The 21,292-nt window shown below is 38.5% G+C and overlaps 1 protein-coding gene across 6 annotated transcripts in view; it reads right to left on the bottom strand.

Moving 5' to 3' along the window:
• The window catches only part of DLC1 (DLC1 Rho GTPase activating protein), a 242,577-nt gene that overhangs the window by 84,856 nt on the left and 136,429 nt on the right, over positions 1–21,292 (bottom strand). The window contains exon 1 of one of the 6 annotated variants that reach the window (XM_071743469.1): positions 13,924–14,218. The exons of the other annotated variants lie outside the window; for them this stretch is intronic. Coding sequence (XP_071599570.1) covers positions 13,924–14,038 — 115 coding nt within the window. The 5' untranslated portion in view covers positions 14,039–14,218. Of the gene's footprint in view, positions 1–13,923; positions 14,219–21,292 lie in introns of those variants that run through there. 6 annotated transcript variants of the gene reach the window in all.

Raw genomic sequence — 21,292 nt, 5'->3', positions numbered from 1 at the left:
TGTGAGAAGAGGAAAAATACCTCAGAGAAGGACTTTTCTGCAATATCCAATACGGTGTATTAGAATACTCAGTGTTCCCAGCTTCAGTTAAATTGAATTACACTGGTTATTCCTTGATGCTGTAGAAAATTCAAGTATGATTGAAAATGGTGTCTTGCTAATAGAAAGTCTATTTTAAGTTTATTTCCTGCTTCGTCAGTTCCAGGCACTAATTATTATGTATCCGTAAAATAAGTACTTTTATATAATGTATCAGGCCTTTTGGTAGAACAGATTCATCTAGTAATTAAATTTAACATCAAAGGGCAGGGAAGAAAGCATAAATATTTTCTGGTTATAAATTAGTTCCATATACTGCTTTATTTGTACTGGTCAGAAGCAGTGTTTTTAGGATGACAGAAACAAATTCCTCTGAGACTGTAATTTTTTTGAGATGTTCCAATTGCTTCATGAGTAATTCATTGAAAATTTCTATGCAAATGGAAGAATATGTCTCAGTCTTTTTCTAAGAGAGTTACCAGTCTTCTGTTCTCCTCTTGTTTTGTTTTTTTTCCAAAAAAGCTGTGCTGGGGCACCTTTCTGATAAAAGTGCCATGGTTTTGCCACACCCCAGGAGGAGTCTGATGGCTTTTTATGTACAATGTGAGATGGCTGATGGCAATTATCAACCCAAAGTTTGCAAATAAAATTTTACAAGACTTCCTTGTGAGAGTTATGATGACCCTTCTTGCTTTCTGCTTCCAGAGCAAGAGATCCAAAGCGCCTGTTTTGATCTTGCCTTCGGTTTAATTCTGTACCAGCATTCATACAAATTTGAGAAAAGAAAGAGAACAAATCCATGCAGACAGTTTAGTTCTGTTGCTGAATGTACAGAGCAGGTATTCCCATTCCCCAGTTCCCATGGTGTTTTAGAGACACGGAAAGAACTGAAACAGCAGATAACCCACACATATACACTTTCTGGGTATAAAAAACAAAACAGATTTGCTCATTGCTATGAACATTCTGTCCTTGAGCAAAACTTCATCACAGCACTATCACTGTGTGGAGATAGGTACTTAGTAGAGGGTGCTCATCACCTATTTCAGGGATTGCAGGAACATATGTTTGTTGTCTGTCCTTGTCTTAACAATTTTGTGCCTAATTTTGTGAACTGGCTGCTGGCAGAAAACTGAAATGATACAATGCACTGAAGACAAAGGGAGCAGTGGAGTGAATGATCTTAAATAAAGGGGGCAGAGAAGAGTTAAGTCTCTGTGGAGATTTCCCCAGGTGGTGGATACTGAAACCTGATGTTTGAAATTACATCTTGCTGTGGTAGCTCCAAAGAAATGGAACCAGATGTGCTCATCGTTACCCATCAGGCCACCATGGCAAGCTAATTTTGCCAAATAGCCCAAATATACACACAGCTCTAATGACCTTTAATTCCTAACAGCTTCAGAAGGCCTTATTAAAAGCAGTGGTGGGCTCAGGGATCAGAAACTACTGGTTTTAGCTTTCAAATGGGCTGCCTGACGACACTAACCCCAGTGACATTACTCTATAGGATGTCTTTTGAGCAAAAGCAGTATTATAAATATTAGGAATTAAAATATGGAAGAAGAAGATGGACTTATGAGAAAAGTAGAGCAAGTTTTCTGGCAAAATTTTTTGTCTATTTGTGGAAAAAATAAAGAGAGGAGGTTGTTGTTATTTCTGTTCTTAAAGACATACCTCTGATGGGGTGATAGTGAGAACGATACAGGAATTCAGATAGTAGGATGCTGGGAAAGGAATTAAGTTTTACGGTCACGTATAAGTGCTGAAATGGCAGTCCAGGGCAAGGGTACAAGTCACAAGCTTTTCTATGTAGGCTTGCTGAGTTATTTGTATTTCTCATGGTAGATGGAAAGATTGAGTAATGTGGAATATCTTTTTACTGGTCTTTGAAATCTCATCAAAATACCTATCTTCAAATTGTTCATATTCTTCTGTTGGACTGCATTCTTTCCTTAGTGAAGTTACTGTTGCTTTCACATCAGCAAAATTCCTTGCTCTTAGTAAGACATAAGCTATTTAAATTCTCTGCAATAAAAACATATTTCCATTTGAGTTCATCTAACTTTATTGCTTTGCATCCAGCAGCCTGTTTCAAGATATCTTAAAAAAATCCCAAGCTAAGTTAAAGTTAGCAATATCTACTACTGAATCAACATTCAAATGTTTAATTTATAATCTAATCTCTTTATTTTTTTCATCTTCACTGAGTGCCCATTCTTCCAATTATTCTGGGTATCTGTCTAGTTGAAGAAAAAAATGTCCCCAGGATTATTCCATAGATTAACACTGGTAAACTAAAAGGCTAAAAAACCATGGAACATAACCATGCATATACTTCACTGCATTCCTACAATTCTAACAGGTACAGAAGGAAGTTTCTTTTGAAATTATACAAAGCAAACATATGTAATATTTTACTGTGACAGATTGCAGGCCAAACCCTTAAAACCTGTAGATGACAACATAGGCCCATAAGAAATGGAACAGATTTGAGCAGGTACTTTCAAACAACAACCTCAATCTGGAGAGTGGCTTCAAGTTCTCTTAAAAGAGAGAACTGGCTGGGAAATAAGCCAAGGAGTCTGTGTTTCTATAATACTTGAGCTGATGCCAGTGATAAATATTTGTGCAGTCATTTTCCCTCCTGCTTGAAGTATCTGAGTGCTTGCTTCGGGGGTCCTAACCCCCCTAGACCAGAGATCACTTTAGTTTCCAATGAACAAAATATTCGAATAAAATTCTAGAACCTATTACTAGAGAATGAAAATTCAGAAAATAAACTCTTTAATTAACATAAAATATATAGCTTTCTCAAAAAAATGTGCAAGTTACGGTGTGAGATTTTACAGTACTTATAATGTAGGTTAGAGCTGCTTATTGTAAGGACTTTTTTGGCCTTAGAAAAGCAAATACGGCCATTCTATATGAGCTGAGATGCAAAAAGATGAACTCACAATCCACAAACAAAGTGCTCTCAGAGAAATCTGGACTGAACCAAAATTAGTTCTAACGTTAAGCAAGAATTAGTAGAGAACCTTAAAAATTCTGACTACAGAATTTCTGACTACTGTTGCTTAAGAAAGCTTCTTACCTCATTCATTTCACCCTATTGAAGAAATCCAAAAGGCCAATAAATATAGCAATAGTCATACATGTATCTATTCATGTATGACCTCTATGTACTAATGTATACGAGATAGACAAAAATAACATAGAAATATTATCTTCCTTTTCTTCATTGACAGAACTGTGAAAAAACTGCTAATTCTGGCTACAAGATTGAATGTCAGGATTTTATCAATAGTGTAAGTCTCATTATGTTCTTAGGTTTCTAAATTATGTGGTACAGAGGAATATGGTCAGCACTTCTGTATTAAAGAGCTGAAATTGTGAATGTGTCCATTCAGCAAATTCTTACAGCAGAAAAACAAACAAATTCATCAACATAAATGTCTGATCGCAATCCAGTTTCTCCTGGTTCTGCACAATGGGAGATTTTAAGTCAGCACCTTCTCATGTTAGGACCAAGATCAGAGTTTTCTTCTTCAGATCTGTTACATGAATCTCTGTTACATGAATTGGATCACTGGCTGAAAGCATCAGGACACAAAATCAGTGTTCTGCTTGACTTATGCCAACTGTCCTCAAAATTTCTGCCCAAGTTTCATTGGTTTTTGAAACCTATTGAACTTTCATTTTCTTTCATTTTAAGATCACTTAAAAATTTTGTTGTCTTCTTTTTTTTCTCTTTAGCAACCTAATAGAGAAATAAAGCAAGCCTGTCTTTACCAGGCTGCTCAGGAAGGTTTTCATTTGCATCAAAAAACCTTATGCTTTCTAATCAGTTTAGTAAATGGTTGTGTATGTCAGTGGTCCCTGAAGTTCACCCTCTGTAGAGGATTCAACAAAATCCAGATATATTTGCTAAACTATTGATCAGCAGAAACATCAAAATGGATATATTTCACATGCTTGAAGCTTTAATTTGCCATCTTTAAATGAAAGTGTTCAGGATGAACAGGAGTATGGTGAGACCTAGCGTATCAAGGCAAACAATACACCAGGAAGCTGTGCACCTGTGTAAGAGCAAAATAGAGATTTTTGGAAACTGGCAAATTCAGAATGAAAACAGAAGATCAAGGCCAGGCTTCTTTTGAAACACCCTTTTGGGAACACTTCGCCTTCCATGTCTCTGTCCCCTCTGCCTGCAAAGTTTTGCAAATAACATTGTAAAGCACGAGTGAGGTTAAGAAAACGTGTTACACAAAAATCATGGTTGGAAGCTGCTTACTGCCAAGCTTTTCAAAGTGAAGATTATGTATGTGCTATATATACATCAATATATCAGAGTAATGAACTAGTTGAAAGCAAACTAGAACATCTCGTATGTTTAATGTTATATAAAAGTTACACCACACAACACAGATTTCCATTTTCCCCAGTCTCATGAACAAGTGCCAGTTTAGGGCTTTGAGACTTTTCTTTTGTGACTGTCAGTGACAGCCAAAGGCATGTACCAAAGCCTTCTTTTGCCTGTGGCTCACCAGGGCATGCTGGCTGTTACTCTGGCTTGGGTGGCAGACACTTTGCTACTGTAGGACAGCTACAGTGCCAAAATAGAACTTCATCAAGTAGCAAAAGTAACATGACAGAAAGGCTGAAAGGATCCTGCAAAATTTGAACATGAACTTCTCAGAATACTGACAGAGACTAAAGGACTTTTGGAGCATCAACAAAGAGAAAGATAAAATTCATCTAAAGTTGAACATATCTCTTTGCAAAATGAAGTTGTATAGGTACACGGTAGAGATCTAAAAAAGTGAAAGCACAAGAAAAAGCTGAAGCAGATTTTCCTTTGTCCCTCTGCCTTCTCAGCAATCAGCTTTCTATTTGGCAAGTTCCCACAGAGGAACGTGCATAGCTCTCATCCTTATTTGCCAGAAACTGCAAAATAAAACTACTTTGATTTATATTGGAGCATAATCCAAATGCTACAGTTATGGATGGACTCCAGTCTATTATCACGTAAGAGAACATGAGAAAGTAAAAATGGAATAAAGCCAAATCACATGAGAGACACGGTGTAAAGAAGAAGGATAAAGTCACAAAATCATACCTTGCAATGTCTGTGCACATCTGCTTAAAATTTTTTAGTATATTACGTTGAAAATTCCTTCTCAGATCTTACTACCCACTTGTTCTATACTCGGATTTTTTTCTGCTTTCCAAGTAGCTGGCTGGCTACCTGCTACCCATTTCTTATTTTGTTCATTGAATTTTTAATGTTTGATTTACCCCTTGGAAGTAAAACCTGCTTAAATGTTCCTCTCTTATTTGTTCTCCCTGGCTGCCTCCATATAAGATTAATACAGACTCATGCACATTGAGCACCCTGAGACTAACAGATTCATTGCATAATCTATACTGCTAACTGACCTTCTCACAGTCTGGGAATGCTGATACGAAGGAGCAACATTGAGTATAGTGAGATACTTCCTGCACTGGGAGAATTTGTCCCGTTTTTTCTTTCCCCTGCTCCTCCACAGAAACCCAACCCCCCTTGGGTCCCTGCAAGCTGATAAACACAGCAGTGGATGAGGAAGCTCAGTGGAATGGTAAATTCTGTGCTCGTCTGAGTGACCATTGCAATTTTTTTTGGCTATATAGTAAATGTATTCAAATGGCTTCTGAATTTAGCTCCTCCCATTGAACACTGACAGTGAGAGCTTTACAGATTATATCTTCAAAACAGGACTTTCTTGATCTCCATTTCTTACACAGTGCTAAGGATGCTGCAGTGTTTAATGAACAATAGTGTCGATCAATCATTGTGCTCTGATGTTTCTCTTTCATCTCCCTCCCCAAATTTAACCACATAACTGCAAAAAAGAAAGTTTAGCCATTTTTTTTTTAAAATCCACTTCAGCCTCTTCATGGGATATGCATTGCAAGGGAGGCTGTTCTGACAGCACTAATTCTATTTTCAGTGGGAAAAAGCTAAAGGAGCGAGCCCTTGGAAATGGCTGAAATTCTTATAAGTGGAATTCTATCATATAAAATTAGCAAACATATAAAACATTTATTGCCGTAGAGATACTATACAGCTGCTAGGATTTGCTTCTGTTTTGTTTTTTGTACTCCATTTGTTGCCAACATCTTCTTAAAAGAAGTATTCAGCTAGTTCCTAATGTGTAGCCTACAACATAACTTGGCTCCCTCCTGTGTCTGCTGCAATAGTGGCATTCCCTCAGAGTAATAAATATTCTCTGTATGGCAATTAGACTGAGGCATGATTGTAAATGCAAAGTTCAGGAGGTTGCCATTAATATCATCTTCCATCCTTATTTTCTGTTGTCTTCATAGTTTAATATGTTTATTCTTAAATTAGAACATAATTAGCAAATCATATAGCATTTTACTGAAAATAGCAGCTCAGTGAAATGTTTCCTATCATCCAGGACTGACCTTCCCACAGGCTTCATATCCTGGAACAGCACATTGTAATAAGAGAAATCAGTTATTTTGGATCTAGGCCAAACACTAATTTCATTTCTCTGGTTATCCCCCTCCTTTCCAACTCTTCTTTCTCTCCCCAGTGACTCACATATGTGAGTTGGAGTTAAGAATTTGCAGTTGGTAAACAAAACAAAGACAAAACTGCTAAGAAGTTAATGAAAACATCAGTAAGTCGTAGCATCTGGATCTCATCATCCAGCTCTGACGTAAGGAAGATGTCCAGATGTTAGCAGAACTGTAGAAGTTGAAATATTTTGTGAGCAAGGCAGCTCCCAAACAATCAGATGCAAAGCAGTTCAGCACTTTCAGCAGTTTTTAAGGAATGTTTGAAATATATAATAGCCTTTCAGATTTGCAAAATGTCTGCTCAGTCCTGAAAAAATATACAGTCTGGGGAGCCCGGGCTGGGACTGGGAGCCCCTGCTTTTGGGAAGTGAATGTTCAAAGAGCAGGAAAAGATGAGCCCCCCCAGTTGTCTGCCATAAGGAGGGACTTCTAGCAGAGACACAGCGCTGTTCATCTTGTGTTATCCAGCACTTAAGACTAGAGTTTAACAATATCCACAATGATGAATTGTGAAACTAGGCCTGGAGAGAGCAGACCATAATTTTCGTCTTTCTCACTCATTTTTAATCCCTGTCTGACAACGTGTGTCACATACAAGCCTTGCATGCTGAAAATTATAAACAAGGTGGCTGGTTTCCTAACAGGTGGTTGCCAGGTGTATTGGGTTTTTTCCTTCCCCTCATGTCCAAGCTGCCATGGTGATGTCTCTCATGTCTGGGCACTCATTTTCCTTTCTGCCTAGTGACACAAGCACTCAGTTTCCCACAGACATGTTTTGTGGGCTGCTCTGGGTGTGCTCACTCCCTCCTTAGCCCATGCTTATAAAGAATCAGTCTGGACTCCTCAGGAAAGGAGCTAAGTAATTTCTTAAAATTCCTGACTGCTGAAATGTCCTGGGACTGAATTCCATTTCTTCATGTCCCTAAAATTCTAGGCACAGGGCAGGACACAGGGCTGCTGGCTGCTTGCTGCAGACTTAGAAATGGTTATGATGACTGTGGAGTAACAGAATCCTGAAAAAAGGGTGTATTTTCATAATCCTCTCCAGCTGTTGTAACTTGAATGCAGGAGGACTTTGTAGCAACCACGTTTATAATATGCTTAGCATACTGTGTACTTCTTACTGTAAACTTGGACAAAATAGTGCCATTGTTGTAGCCTGATTATAGCAGTGATGGTGACAATCCATGACATAAATGTTTTAAATTTCACTAATGGAGGAAAATGTGAAAGTCATAAATAAAGCTTCCTGATTTTCCCATCTTCCAACAATGTAATTGTTGGAATGAATATGAATATGTTGGAATGGATATGAAAATATCCATTACAAATACCCAAGGTGAGAGGATGCACACTTTCTTTACCCTATGAGTGCTCCAAGCTCCATTGCTATCAGACTTCAAATTAGAAGCATGGATTTATTGGAAACAAGACATTCCAATAGATGAAAATAAACTACACCAGAACCATACTACGAGTAGCTATGATCTTTCTGGCACTTCTCTACATTTTCATATGGATAATGAGAAATTAAAAAATAGAACATGGAATAAGAATCTAACAAAGAATTTAATTCCAAATACCATTTGGAGAGACAGTTTTGACTGCAGAACTTTGTCTTAAACAAATTATAGTCATTCCATGATAGAAACAAGAGTGCTAAAAAAGGCATATATTGCTCTATGGGTACTAATGGAAATGTAAGGTGGCAACCTTTTAAAAAAATAGACAAACATATTCTGAGTATGAATTGTATTATTTCTGATTATATTTGATGACTGAATTTAGTAGATGTGAAGAATTATAAATTCTATCAGTGGAACTGATATTTTGTCTAAAAATTTGCTTTACTACTAGCTTGTTTTGCAACTCTCTGGATAACAAAAAAGCTCTTGAGCACTTCCAAAGGGAGGAAACTTTAACATAATAAAGGTAGTTAACCATTCAACCAAAATAAATAATTATTATGATGTTTTTCACAGTCCATGCTTTATTATGCAAGTAGCTTATTTTATTATGATTACTGCTTACTGTTTTTCTGATCCTTTTCCATAAATTACAGTTTATTTCCAAGTACATGGCAAATCCATACCTGATTATTTTCTACCTCATGGAAAATGGCTCTTTCTAATATTTATATAAAACCCTGAATAAAGCATCAAACCTTTAGGGGGTTGTCTCTAGACCAGGGGTCAGACATTTCCTAAAAATGCTGTTATAGCCAAACAGTGACAGATCTGAAGCTATATGTCACATGGCCTAAGGCTCTACAAGGTATTAGTTTTCTAAAATCTTATTTCACCTATAGACACTGTAAATCCATTTCTATAATCTCAGAACAAAGCGAACACTTAAAGCAATAATTTTTTTATCCAGAAGTATAAATCTTAGGGATATGTAAGAATTAATGCAAAACATTTTACTTTAACCTGAGGTTTCAAAAATTTCCTTAGGATGAAAATTCCTTTCTTTACTTCCTCTACTTCCTATGCATGTGTGTATATGTATATATATGTCTGGAATTACTAAGTCCTACACTCACAGCCTTTGTAATCCATGAAAAGTCATGTGTTAAGGCATCAGAGTTAAGGGGGAAGTGTAAGTAAGAACAGCAATTATAAACCCAGTGGAAATATAGGGCTTCTGATAGGAAGACCAAATTCACTGTCACCAAGAGCAGAAAGTGTGTCTCAGATGCTCCCAGTGATCCTAGATAAGTCTACTCAAAGGGGCCTGCAAAGAAAAATCTTCCTAAGTAGATGATTCAAAATTAACCTAACCTTTATAAAACACAGAAAACCTAGATAAAAGCTGACTAATAGTCTTCTAAAAGGAATCTAAGTGGAAAATAATTGCTTGATGGAATTACTCTTCCTGCAACCCCAGGATTCTTTCTCTGGTCACATCTTCAGCAATAATTTAGACAGACATATCTTTTCAGAGGATTCAAACACTAGCAAAGTAGGCATAATGAGAAGTGGTTTGTAACAGATCTTTGCAAATGATGTATTTTTCATTGCTTTGGCAAGTAACAAAAACTTAAATCAAGAAACACAATGGCAAAAGCTTATTTTGTTTTTAGTAGGCCAAAAAGTAAAAAAATCAATGTAATTCTGGGATAATGAAATATAGCGAAGTTTTAGTGAATTCTAACTAAGAAAAAAATTGACATAATCAAAAATTATATATGATAAGTAGGTAAGTAAATTATACAATTTCAGAAGGAAAAATTGAAGTCTTATTTTTAAAATACCAATTAAGTGATATTTTCCCCAGACTTTCACTAGGCCCCTGCAGCAAAACTGGCAATAATTCAACAAACCTAGACTACCTATGCATTATTTTTTGTTGTCTATGGTACCAAATATTTCAGAAGATAATTTAGATTTTTATAATAATAAAAAAATAAAAGAGGTGCATGAGTAGTCCATCGTGCTCGGTGTCTTAATGTATTTTCTAAAAAATTACAGTGAAAATGAAAAAGCCAGGATCTTTTAGACATGTCACATGGTGGACATAGTGGGTCTTAATACAATGCAGATAAAGGGTACACTGGGTCTTCTGCAGTCTATCATGCAGATAATTCAGTCAACAGTGGACGTACTTGGAGAAATCTGTCTACAGTATTCTGGGAAGATGTATGTTTCAGAGCTGAGAATGATGCTTCCATGCCCTGAGGAAGCTCACCCTGGGCTGCTGCCATTCTTGTGCATAAAATCCCGGTCTCCATTGGGAGGTCTGTCCACTGAAGAAACCAGAATATGCTTCCTTTCCTAGCTGACGATGCCACTTAACATCAGAAGGGCAATAAACTGGGAATTCCAAGGGAAATATTCTATTTCTTTTGAATGTAGTAACAGGAAAAGTTACAATTTTTGTATCACTCATTTAGGGAATTTGGCAACTCAAGTCTCATTCTGTCTTTTCATTTTTTGCTGTTCATTCTCTTGCCCTAAATTATATCCCATCTCTATTGGACATTTCTGATAGACTAGCAACTGAAAATGCTCCAATTGTGTTTTGTGATTTATTTAGTGATTCATTTTCCACATTTTAAGATAACCAGACATGACTATAAACATGTGTCTAGATTTTCTTTGTCTGTGTAAACTAAAGAAGAGGAGAACGGACACTGAGTGGAAAACTGTGAGCCCTGCTGCCATCAAAAAATAGTTTGACCATCATATTACTACCCCAAGCTGCAACTCACTGTTCCTCAGGACCAGTATTGTATAAGCATAGATTTGCTATATAACTCATTTATACAACAATAATAACAAAACCATAATATGGTATAATAATACCATAATTATACAAATGTGCTTGGCCCAAGCTGGCTGAACTACAGGCTATTCTACTACGTGGTGAGAATGTACATGAAAAATCTCAACTTTGGTGTAAGGGTTCAAAAGCAATGTGAAGCACTCACTCCACGATGGCCAGGGTAGGATGGCATGCAGAGGACATCTGAGAGGACAGTCCATATTCATTTGCTTCCCTTTACTGCACCCACTCAAAATCAAAGCATCTTTCAGTGCAATCTTTTAGTTCTGTGCCTTTTAATAGCATTTAAAATACTTTTGAGACTCTTTATCCAAGGCTACTGCTACCTTTCTCTTCTGTCATGAGCACATGATATAATGGAAAAGACATTTTCCACATTACTCGAGGTATCTGTAAGAAGTAGATAGCACTGCCCTTTCAATGATTATATCAGATTTTATTTTGTGATTTGCTATGTCTGTTTGCAGGCTAGCAGGTTTTTTTAAAGGCAAAACATTTTTTTGATTACTTTTTCTTGAACATGCCATGAAGAATGCATATTTCACATTTTCCTCTTTCTTTCACAAATATCATGTGCTTTTTTAAAGGCGTGTTCTGATAACACAAATTGCTGATCTAAGTGGATTTCTTATTTCAGTGTCATGACCCTTCTTTACCATTTTTAGGTAGTCAGCAGTTTAAACTGCTGATATTCCAGAGAACAAACAGAACAGCAACAACTTGTTGCTGTTTTGTTCCTCTTCCTGAATCTCTGCTATTTATGAAGTATTTTCAGGAATACACACTGATAGCTACTCCAATTATGTACTGCACAGCTTACTGGGGGTTTAGTTGGATGATTTCCTGTGTTTCCAACTGACAGAAGTCGTATACTAGTAGACTCACAAGCCTACATCAGCAGCACAGCCTGGAAAATGGAACTGTCACTGCTGTTAAGGGTCCTCTAACATCTAAGCCTTGTATTGATAAAAACTGTGACAGCTCATAACCATCTGCCAAGTAGAATAAAAACACACCGACCCTTATCAGCACAACTACTGAGGCTAAAGGGTTCACGTTCACTCCTCGTTTCTAGGAATGTGACAGAGTCTCAAGAAATATAATTAGCAGTTGTCTGTCCCCCAGATATTTGACAATCATATGCAAGGTTAAATATATCAAGGGGGGGGGGGGGCATATCCTGATAAAACTTGCATATTTTTTATATGTAGGTCACATACAGGAAGTATAAATTACATGTCATTATATGCTTCCCTGTGTGAACTGATGGGAGGAAAACAATTTTATGGAAGACAGTTGGTAGTAGCTGTGTTATGTGGCACAGGCCAGAGGTACTTGGAGCCTGTTGATGAAAATGACATTCTGAACTTGACTATAAATTAAAAAGCTTATTTCAAAGCATTCACATAAACATCTCTAGCAGGTGGAATGGAAACGAATGCCAGGTTAAACAAGTATCCAGCTGACCAGGCACATACAGATTAAACAAAAGCTGACTTGGCCTCACCAGCTTCCCTTTTATAGATTTGTGTAACGTCCTTGCCTTTTTACTCAGACTGTCTTTCCTCTCAGTGCTCCTTCCAGTGAAGTTTACCAATGTCCCAGACATCAGGCTCTACATTGTGGCTGCTGCTCCATGTCCTGCAGCCTGTAAACTACCAAAGAAGTCCAGCTTTCTAATACACCTTTAAGAGATGAAAGGGAGTATCCACCCAGTTCAGTTTGCCATGGAAGAGACGTCCAGAACTTTAATAACACTGCCATGTTTGTGCTTAACTGCTGAGCACTAGAATAAATGTAATGTCCCCATCTCCCATGACCAGGAGGCTTCACGGTAAAACACTGATAAAGCTGAGGTCATCGGCCCAGCAAACTCACTGTCCTTAGCCGTCTACAGGAACAGGCTCAATGTTTATCAAGCCACTAACACAGTGGGCAGAACACCATTTTTTTAGGAGCTGCTCTGATGTAAAGCAGTTTTCTGCCTCTCTGTTTCTGTATAGGCCATGGCCACTCAGTGCCTGATTGCCTGATGTAATCAGTTTCAGAAGTGGTGCACCATCACAAATGTCTGATAAGCACTTAGCTGCTCTTATTTCTCCAAAATGTAAGTGCAGGAAAATGTTGTAGAAGTTCAGTTTACATTAATGAGCCATGCAGTCTGCCTCCTGGTAGTCTCATCCTTGATCTTATCATTAATCACATTTCTCCTCCCTCCTACCCTACCCTCCAGGGTACACTGCCCCCATCATAAGTATACAAACAAACCGAAGTGATCTTCTGGCATGTCACACCCATTGTGCATTTCTGCTGCCTTGTCAGAAACCTCTAAATGCCACAATAATAAAAGTAACAACCCCAACACAGTGAATGAGAAGCATTCAATCTAACAGTCAGACACTAACAGAAGAGGATAAAGTGAGTTAAATTATCTCCTCCTCCAGCCCTCTATTATGGTTTGCCTTGGTTTTTTGCATCTTTCCAAGTAAAAAAAAAAAAAAAAAAAAAAAGGAACTGCAGCTATATAGCTCGTTGGTAATTTATATCTCAGAAGTCTAGCTCTGGCATACCTGACACTCACTTGGAGTTCATAGCACTGAAATCCTTGCCAGAGGAAATACCAGTAATCGCTCAGTGCACAGCCAGATATTCCGACTGACACACTCCTTGGCTGCAAACCGCTCCAGAACGCAACTCACTGAAGCACATCACAGCAGTAAAGCACTGGGGCTGATCTAGCAGCAAAATAAAATGCTTCAGCTCACTTCAATCTGAGGAGTTTACATCGTAGTATCAGACCAAAACTCTCTGCTTCTTTTCTTTTAACCCGTGTTTCTCTCATCTAGAGCACATGCAGTCCTGCTGTAGGCACAGCACGGAAGTAACATGACACAGAAACAAAAATCTGTAGAAATACTTAGGAGGAGACACTGACACAATGATAACACTAATTAACATTATTGATTAAGCTCCCTTAAGAATCTTAAAAGATGCTCATGGAAACGTCCTTCTCACCTGCCAGCCTTCTGTCTCTCGTGTTTTTCCAGATAACATCCAAGGCTCTAGCGGTGGAGTCCCTGATATGATCACTAAATGATCTTCTCAGAGGGGCTTTCACTGGGTGATGCATAATGCAAATCGATCACACATCCAGAGGCAAATGGCTGCAGCTCAGCCCCGGGAAAAAGGGCATTCTGTGCCTGCGGATCTGTCTGAATTTCTCTTCGCCAGCCAGGCAGGTTGTTACTTTATATAATTTGTCGTCAGCCTCGTGGAGCTTTTCCTTGAAGAGTCAGGCATTGCAGTTCTCACTGCGGATGCAGGAAAGCTCAGACTGCAGCCAGCCTACTGGAAAGCTGCCAAAATCTTACATCTGGAACAGTTTACAAATGAGCTAACGATACAGTCATTTAGATTTGGGGCTTTATTTGTGGATATCTATAGGATTCTTGTTTCCTGTTTAATCAAATAACTTACCGGGCACATACTTGCATGCTCATTTATTAGAATAATATTTTCCTGCTTAACTGATATTTCAGGTAATCTTTCACATTTTGACATGAAAAAGGTAAGAAACAGAAAAGAGATAAAGTAATTTTAAGTATTTGCAGTTCAAGCATTTTATTTTTTACCATGTTTTTCTTGCATATCACCCTATCTGAGGCACAAAATAGGGCCTGATTCTGATCTGCCTGTATATAGTACTTTATGCCAATACAGTAACGAGGGGATGAAAATACAAAAATAAGATTAAAAAGGGAGAGAAGAAATAAGGGACGGGAGAAAAAAAAAAGAAGAGTGATCTAGGCCTCCACATCTTTGCTGAATGGAAAGATAAGGTCCCTTATGTAAAATGTTTATGCATGGAACTGAGATTGATGGTTACAGTAAATTAAGCCCTTTGACCTTGCTTATTTTGACCTTTTAAATAACTGATTACTGCGTCCTGTGGATTCCCTGAGAGAAGAAGGAATAAAGGGGTAGCTGAAACTCTTTTTCCCTTATGAATGGTAAGGTAATGTAATGTATGACAAGGTGAGAGATCCCAGCCTAAAAACCTAATCCCCTTTGTTATCAGGGAAAGCAAGAACTGCCAAATAAAGTTGTCTTCATGTTAATTCAAGGTGGAGTCCTTCATTTTTATGGCAACTGCAGCTGTTAAAGTCAGATACCACTCTTTTCATGAGGAGTATTATGTTATCATTAAATTGAATTGATTAATTTCTCACAAGGTTGGCACACACCGATCAAATTACAGAATCACAAGTTTCAGCCTGTGGACTTCCACTCCCTCTGAATTCTTTTCTAAGAACAACACAGTTTTTCTTTTCATTCTGTACCAGATAATTTCTTTCATACTTTTTTGGTTTTTGTAAATTTTTTTCAGTGTGGTCTCAGTTCCCTTAATTTTCAATAGTCCTCATTTCCTCTAAGAATTATGATCTAATTGCAACTATGAAAATGAATTTATGGAATTTGCAGTAGTGTAGTTGAGGAAAGAATTGGCCTACCATCTATGAAATGCAGATAATAATTGTTTCCATTTATGTCTTTGTCTTTTATCTTTGTAGAACACCTGCAAACATTAATATCCTGTGTACATCTTTAAACAAAATCATCAGCAGCAGGTTGTCTCTAGAGTTTGCTGTTGCTCTCACTTTACACCCCTTCTGCTTTCTGAGACCAGATGGAGAAAGAAGCAGCCAACTCTCTAGAGAAATTCAATGTGATCAGACACTTTTGAAATGCATGGTGGGTTTCGTTTTTGCTTTGGTTTATTTTGGTTTTTTTTAATTATTATTATTTTGGCAGAACTTCCTTGTAGAGCAAGTGACAGTGCTAAGATAGGCAGACGCTGACATGAAGGCCAGAGTGTAATCTGTTCAATTTGAAACACATACACCGAGTTTAAGTGACATTTAGTGTTGCTTCTATTAGTGAACAGCCCAAAAGACCACTGGTTCTTTTTTAAATTAGGATACAGTAATTGATACTCAAATCTGGAGCTGAATGTGTATACCTCCATATTTCATATTTCAGCTGAGTATCACTGTCAGAGGTTATGCCTACATTACCAACAACTAGCCCAGGAAGTGTAGATTAATACAGCAAAAGAAGTGATTCCAAGGTTCAGACACATTTCAAGGTGGGGTCTACTTAGGTCTCATGAACTGAAAAATCCTCACCAGGGGCTGCAGATCACTGGTGCACTGCCAGGGTGCATCTTCTGGCTTACTTTCACCTGAAAGCTATTGAGTTCATATGTTCCAAGACTACTGGTAGATACAAACCAAAGGGCATCCTTTTCAAAACCATATGCCTGGTCCAGGCTAAAATGCTACTAAAACCATACCCATCATTATTCATTTTAGCAGCTAAACCAACTTTTTAAAGTTCTAAATTAAAAAGTGCAATATATATATGTACATATTGGTGATTGGTTTTAATTCTTTGAGAGTTTTTGTGGGTTCTGTTACACAGGTAGCCATGTCAGAGGGCAAAGGACAGCAAAGAGCAAAGGAGAAGTAAAGGTAAACTGCAACAAATCAGAGAAAGATGACTAAGGAAGTCTGCTTGCCTGGGATTACTTCATGCCTAAATGAATAACCTAGGCAAGATAGTGCAAAGAATTTAATAAATATCAGAAATTTTTAAATGGACCTCAGACAGAAAAACAATGAGGTATACACAGGCTAGAAACATGGGTAAGAAATAAAAGGAATTTAATTTTAGAGAAGCGTTGACTGAGACATCTGTCAGGAAAGATAGTTAAAAGCAAATATATGCAATCAAAGAAAGAAATTTGAGATGCTTCACATTCACTACGGTCATAAAATGAACTAAGAGTTTGCCATGCAATGTAAAATATATTATTATTTTAAAACCATACTAAAAGAAGGCATCAGAGCAGGGATGTGTTTCAGTCTCTATTTTTGTGTTATTTAAATAACAACCCATGTGAAAAAGTGCACTCAGTTTTGGTACAGAGCTCACAATAGGAAGAAGTTGTAGAAAAGACATCTACAAAATCCAACTTGCCGGGATACCAGCAGTGGCTTAGTTCTGTGGTGGGAAACAGTCCTGTGCCCAGGGGAAAACTGACATCAAGCCAGGGCTGTGGTGCCATTACCTGCTTGCTGCTCCTGTCAGGGCCCTGCACAGAATCTCAGGCAAGCCCCACTGCCTTCCCAGATGCTGCTCTGTCTTTGGAGAAATGCTACGGCCCACATGGTACCTGTCCTCCTGGAGAGATTTTCCTCCTCAGCTCAGCTATGATCCCTCTCCTCTTGCAGATACTGCTCTTTGTGGGGAGATACCTGCCCTCATCACACACCTGAGTCTTCCTCCAGGTCATCTGCCTGGGTGAGCTTTCTACATCTCTCTGGTAAACTCATGCTCACAATCTGAACTGGGAGAGGCTGCCACTGGTGCCAAGTACAAGACCTCAGCTGGTGAATCTCTGACATTGGCCAACATGAATACAATGGGGAAGACACTGTTAAATCAGTGAATGGGGAGCACTGGGAATGACATGAAAGGAAAAAGATTTGAATGGTGAAATTTACAAATTGGCAAGGAAAAAGTTTTTGAAGAAAGTGGCAAAATGTTTTGCTGCTGTATTTGAAAATGCACTGGAAAATCCCCTGAAAACAAGTATCTTCTTTTAGCTGGGCAATGGCCTATGCATCTTTCCATGCGTTACATCGACAGTTGAGTTAGCTGTGTACAGGTACTACAGCAGAATGAATGCAAAGATAAGTGAAGTCCCAACTCCTCAATCAGCATCAAGATAAAATTTATGATGCAGCTCTGTCTCGGCTTCGTTGTGTCTGGAAACTTAGGGAAGACCAGCAGCAGGTACAAGTTTTTTATCTAAATAGTAGGCACAGTGACCACAGTCACAGCTCTGTCAATGTGCCAGCTATCTCTCAGAATTATTTTATTTTATTTTATTCAGTATTTCCTGATCAGTGGTTGAGATGAAAAAAACCCAAAAAACAAAGAAATAGTTATGGTCAAAAAGTAAACTGAATGGGTCAACAAAGACATTTGCTGGACTAAAAATAATATGACAGGAATCTGAAGTGAGGGGTCTGTTGCTGACAAGAGAGGAATGTGGCAGCCAGTGTTCAGGGAGAAAGGTGACAGTACACCCTCAGGAAAGAGGCAGCCGTGCACACGTGCAGAGCAGCATGCATGCCCAGGGAAGAGTCTTTGTGGAATTCCAGAGACAAATATTTATAGGGGCCAGATCCCTACCTGCCCGCCCAGCCGGCTCGGAGCCAGGCTGCGCCCTGCCCTGCCAGCACCCCCGCTGCCCCAGGACGGGCTCTGTCCTGTTACCCAGCCCTGGCCTGCCTCCAGGCTGCAGCCACTGACTGCTCCCACTACCCTTTTCAGAAATATTTTTAGAAATGCCTTGTTAATATAAGCAGAGCTGTTCCTCTTCAATCTCCTGCTCGAGGCTGGAGCTCCTTGTAAAGTGCTGCTCATCATTTTTAAACACATCGTTCTTAAACCAGCCAAGGCCAGAAGGCAGAGGCTAATTCCTCATAACCTTACCACTCCTCAGCATTTCAGGCTGAAGGATCTAAGCTTGCCAAACACATCTGTTTTCTGTCCTGTAGTGGTTCTGTCCATACTTAGGTCTGCAAAGATAACATGAAAGATCCATTTTCCTCTTTAAGGCAAAGAGCAGACAGAATACATCAGGTACTAGGATGAATGGTGATGGTGATCTCATTTTTAGTTCTGGCAGCTTCTAGCTCCTAGGAAGTAAACAGTTATGCAAGCCTCACTCTCTTCAGGGTTGCTCAAAATGTATCAACTTCCCTTCTAAGTGTTTACGAATGTGCAAATTCTTATGTTTATCTCTGGTTCATCTATGTGATTCTGGTCCCTTGAGTCTGGAAGTATGTATGCATCCAAAATATGCATAGCCAGTGAAAGACACATCATTTTTAAAATATGCTGCCAGTTTGAGCTTCTCTGTGACTTCCATATGGGCTGGGACAAATGGTATGGTAAATTCAGACTGTCTTCACTGGGTGGTCTATGCAGCTTGCTTAATCTGATGCATGCAACCATCTTTCCCCCTGTTACAGAAACAGAGAGCTTAAGCCATAATTCTACTAAAGTATCACAAAACAAAAGAGTGATTCAGAATAAAAATTTTAGGTCTAATACAAAATGCCTGCTGGGAACATGATGTGTGCCACTGTTTCATCTCAGCAGTTGTCTCCAAATGCTATCTAGGAGACCAGACTGAGGAAGAAGTCCTTTGAATTTTGATGGTGATGTGTTGCTTTGCAAAAGAAAACCTGGTACTGCAACATCTGCAGTATCTGAGAGATCTGATGTGTGTCAGATCTTCAGACAAGAAGCAGTCACCAACCAGAGCAGACTGTAAAGTTTTAGAGAAACTCCTATGGAAAGACATGCAAATTAAGTGTATGCTGTGGTGTTTGCTGCAAAGGTAGTGCCTGACTCAGCTCCATGTTACTGTGTGTCCCACTGTGTTTTGCTCTCAAAAACGTTCCCCGTGACACATGTCAGCACCCTGTAGTAAGCCTTTGAACGACTAAGGGGGCAAATAGATGCAATCTGGAGAAGAGATAGGAAGCAATGTACCAGACAGAGAAAGTTTCCTAAGGTTCCCCATGGATGGAAAGAGTGCATTGCCTGCTGTCCCTGCAGTATCTTCTTAGTAGCAACAGAAGTCTGGGGAAGTCCCAAGGACAATCGTTCCCTCTTCTGGTGACAGCCTCTGTGCACACTGTTTTTTGAGCTGTACAGGCTTTATACATTTATGCAGTGGCCCAGACCTGACCGAGACCAGGGCCCAGAGCCATGAGTGTGTTTAGGGAGTTGGAAAGAAAACTCAGAAAATCCACTTTGCCCAGAAGTCCCTGATGCAGACCACAATAACTATTGTTGTTTTCGTGGGTTTTTCAGTGCCTAAACATTGAAGATTTCTTTGGTGAAAGACTAAGTAGATCTTAGTAAAATATCTACCTTAATTACCTTTCATTGTGTGAAAAATACATGCTGATGGGTTTTAGTAAACTGAGTAGTCTTCTATTATACATTTCTCAGTTTCAGATTAAACATCATCCTAAATAAACACTGACAATATTTAGTAAACTTCAGGGTGTGATTATAGGCCTGCTTTGCAAATAGTCTCAAATAGCAAAATTAAAATAATAGAAAATTGTGGATCCCACAAAAACAAACAAACAAACAAAAGAACACAACAGCCCAACACTTCTCAAAAAAATCCCATTGTTACTCCCCATTTAAACTCTGTTTCTATAATCTTTCATAATTCAGAATTTTTCTTCCTTGTCTCCAGTTTTTTTTCTCTCTCCTACTCGCTCTTCACCTCTCTCCTGTTCATGTCTACCCTGTTATACTAAAGTGGATAAAAGTCTTCTTTAGAGACCCCTCACACAAGATGACACAAGATAAATAAAACATTAAAGCAACCAAGTCTTTGACCTTGTCCGCAATGACCAACAGGAACACTAATTGCAAAAAAAACCAAAACAAACCAAAAAAACCCCACGACCACCCTAATTTTTTCATAAAACACAGGTTTAAAATAATGTAGAGGTTGTTGACTGGTGGCTGTGTACATAGCAGTGAGCAGAATGGGAGTGTGGGGAGTGTTATGTGAGCTGGACTCATCTAAGTCAGGGTCTGAGAGTGAAGAAAATTCAGAGCACAGACTGAGATCACTCTGAACAGATTGATCAAAGAGCAGCAAGACATTTTAAACCAAAGAAAAAGTCCCTGTGCTTTCAGAGTAAAATGAAATAAGCTCATTCCTGAGAAGATTTAGTGAGGTTTAGGAGGCTCATGTAAGTTGTCTTCATTAGTACTGTGTTATGTGTGTTTTATTAAGTGATGTAAAGAGGCTGAGCTGCCCTCTTCCCTTCTCATCCCTGCCGCGGCTGCCATCACAGCACTGTGAAACACAATCTTTACAGAAGGTTTGTTTGTCAAGGTGAAGACAAGCAGGACATAACAAACACACCCCTTGCCCCCCGAACTGCTGGTTTGTGGTTTCAGTGGTAGAGAAAACAGGAGAAAAATTGGGATTTTCATAGGAAGCAATAACATAGGAAGTAGGATCTAAACTTAGTCTAAACTTTTGGATAGGTATTAGAGTAGACACTTAGTAGATTTCAAGATTTCACTAATTGAAGCACTGCTGGATAGTTTGGAAATAGTAATTTCTTGCTCCATTTTTATGCAAATGTTTATTTGCATAGTAGTTTGAGGATTTTTTTTTCTGTGTTCATTGTAAATCCAGGTCTTTGGGGCAAATGTGTTAAAGGATATGTTATTTTCCCAATTTTGTAAAATTCGAGCAAGTTTTCTT

Source organism: Heliangelus exortis, chromosome 4 (genome assembly GCF_036169615.1).
Source record: "Heliangelus exortis chromosome 4, bHelExo1.hap1, whole genome shotgun sequence".
Taxonomy (NCBI): domain Eukaryota; kingdom Metazoa; phylum Chordata; class Aves; order Apodiformes; family Trochilidae; genus Heliangelus; species Heliangelus exortis.
Note: the sequence above shows the minus strand (reverse complement) of the source record. Positions and strands in the feature narration are given on the sequence as shown.